At 42.1% G+C, this 2,948-nt stretch overlaps 1 protein-coding gene across 1 annotated transcript; it reads right to left on the reverse strand.

Annotated features, from left to right (window-relative positions):
- Positions 1-281: 281 nt before the first annotated feature.
- On the reverse strand, positions 282-734 carry LOC113766456. The gene has a single exon (XM_027310649.1). The coding sequence runs from the start codon at positions 732-734 to the stop codon at positions 282-284; it is 453 nt and encodes a 150-aa protein (XP_027166450.1).
- Positions 735-2,948: the final 2,214 nt, after the last annotated feature.

Raw genomic sequence — 2,948 nt, forward strand, 5'->3', positions numbered from 1 at the left:
CAGCTGATACAAAAGTCAATGTGTGGTGAATTCAAGGCGCAGGCACGCCATGTAACGTAAAGTCGTCTGCTCCAAAATTTGTGCCCCTAATCTCATACAAAACTATACCAAGCACATCCAAAGCCTACAAAACAGGTCGTTCATCAATAGGTCTCCTAAGAACTTGATTTAAAACACACAAACAAGGAATAAGAACTCAAGAAACGATTAAAAGATGAAACTCTTGGGTTGCCTTCCAAGCAGCGTCTCTATTTAACGTCTGTGGCCAGACGATAGGGAGATCAACACTTAATTAGAACTGGGTCGAGTAGATGGACTTCTTCCACAGTACCAATTTCTGAATTATCCAAAAATGGCTTGAGACGATGGCTATTCACCTTAAAACTCTTGTCAGTCTCTAGACTCCTAATCTCAACCGCACCATTCGGAAACATGTTGACAACAACATACGGTCCAATCCACCGGGACCGCAACTTATCTGGCATAAATTTCAACCGTGAGTTAAATAGAAGCACCTTCTGCCCTATAGAGAAATGCTTAATGCGCACTAATTGATCATGGAAAGATTTCGTGCGCTCTTTGTATAGTCGGGCATTGTCATAGGCGTCCAAACGGATTTCCTCCAACTCCTGAAGTTGGAGTCTCCTTTCCTTTCCAGCTCTATCCGTGTTTAAATTGCACTGTTTAACTGCCCAAAATGCCCGATGTTCAACAGCCACAGGTAGATGACACATTTTACTGAAAACCAGCCTATACGGAGACATTCCGATTGGTGTCTTATATGCCGTACGATACGCCCATAGTGCATCATCCAATCGGGTACTCTAATCCTTACGACTTGGGTTGACCGTTTTCTCCAAGATACTCTTGACCTTTCGATTAGAGACCTCAACTTGCCCATTAGTCTGTAGGTGGTAGGCCGTACTAACTCGATGATGAACCCCATACTTACGCATTAGGGTTTCAATGGTGCGATTACAGAAGTGAGTGCCTTACTCACTGATGATTGCCCTGGGTACTCCGAACCTGCTAAAAATATGGGACTTGAGAAATCCTGCAACAACTCGTGAATTATTAGTTCGGGTAGCTTTTGCTTCTACCAATTTGGACACATAGTCAACGGCTAGCAAGATATAAAGAAACCCGAAAAAGCTAGGAAAAGGTCCCATAAAATCCATGCCCCACACATAAAAAATTTCACAAAACAGCATGGGGACTTAGGGCATTTCATCCCGGTGAGATAAACTCCCAGACTTTTGACATTTTTCACAGTTTTTACAGAACACATAAGCATCGCGAAACAAGGTTTGCCAATAGAATCCACAGTCAAGAATTTTTCTTGCCATTCTCTTAGGACCAAAATGGCCACCACAGGCATAATTGTGACAATGAGCAAGTATAGAGGGAATTTCCCCCTGTGGAACACATCGCCGAATAATTTGATCAGAGCCTATTTTCCATAGATAGGGCTCATCCCAAATGTAATATCGGGAGTCCTGGACAATTTTATCCCTTTTACTCTTACTCATACCCCTTGGAAATTTATGACTTACTAGAAAATTAACAATATCAGCATACTAGGGTTCCTCCCCTCTAAACTGAAACAAGTGCTCATCTGGAAATACCTCAGATATGGGTGCCCCTTCTTCCTCTCTGATCAACCGGCTCAGGTTGTCTGCTACTGAATTGTCCACCCCTTTGTGATCTTTGATCTTCCAGTCAAACTCTTGTAGCAGAAGTATCCAACGAATGAGTCTTGGTTTGGATTCTTTTTTCGCCAAAAGGTATTTCAACGCTGCGTGGTCAGAAAAAACCCTTACTTTTGACCCTAATAGATACAATTTGAATTTTTCAAACGCAAAAACAATGGCTAAAAGCTCATTCTCTGTGGTAGTGTAGTTGTGTTGGGCTGGCGACAGTGTCTTTGAAGCATAGTAGATGACATGGCTACACTTTCCACTTCGTTGACCGAGTACAGCTCCCACTGCGTATTGACTGGCATCGCACATTAGCTCAAAGGGCAAGTTCCAGTCCGGGGGTTGGATAATCGGTGCGGTGGTCAGCATACTCTTCAATGCGTCAAAAGATAATCTACAAGCCTCCCCAAAGTCGAATGTCATGTCCTTCTGAAGTAGTTGGGACAATGGGTGTGCGATTCGTGAGAAGTCCTTTATGAAGTGTCTGTAGAATCCTGCATGACCAAGAAAACTATGGATCTCTTTAACGTTAGTAGGGTAAGGTAAGGTAATAATCAAGTCAACATTCACTTTATCTACCTCAATACCCCTAGATGACACAACGTGTCCCAAAACAATACCTTCCTTGACCATAAAGTGACATTTCTCATAATTGAGGACTAAATTCGTCTCAATGCACCGTTGTAAAACCTTTGTCAAATCGTGTAGGCATTGATCAAAAGAATCACCATAAATTGTGAAATCATCCATAAATATTTCTATACAATTTTCAATCATATTAGAGAAAATACTCATCATACACCTTTGAAATGTCCCTGGGGCATTACACAGTCCAAAAGGCATACGACAGTAAGCAAATGTGCCAAAAGGACAAGTGAAAGTGATTTTGTGTTGGTCCTCTTGAGCGACAGTGATTTGATAATATCCAGAGTAACCATCTAGAAAGCAAAAGAAGCACTTACCTGCCAATCGCTCGAGCATCTCGTCGATGAATGGCAACGGAAAATGATCCTTCCTGGTGGCCGCGTTTAACTTCCTGAAGTCTATACACATTCGCCATCCGTTCTGAAGTCTTATAGGCACCAACTCGTTCTTCTCATTCCGTACAAGTGTAATGCCGGTCTTCTTAGGTACGACATGCACTGGACTCACCCACTCATTATTAGAAATAGGAAAAATTATTCCTAGCTCCAACAACTTGAGAATCTCCTTCATAACTACTTCTTTCATTACTGGGTTCAGTTTTCTCTG

The sequence above is a fragment of the Coffea eugenioides genome, chromosome 3 (assembly GCF_003713205.1).
Source record: "Coffea eugenioides isolate CCC68of chromosome 3, Ceug_1.0, whole genome shotgun sequence".
Taxonomy (NCBI): Eukaryota; Viridiplantae; Streptophyta; class Magnoliopsida; order Gentianales; family Rubiaceae; genus Coffea; species Coffea eugenioides.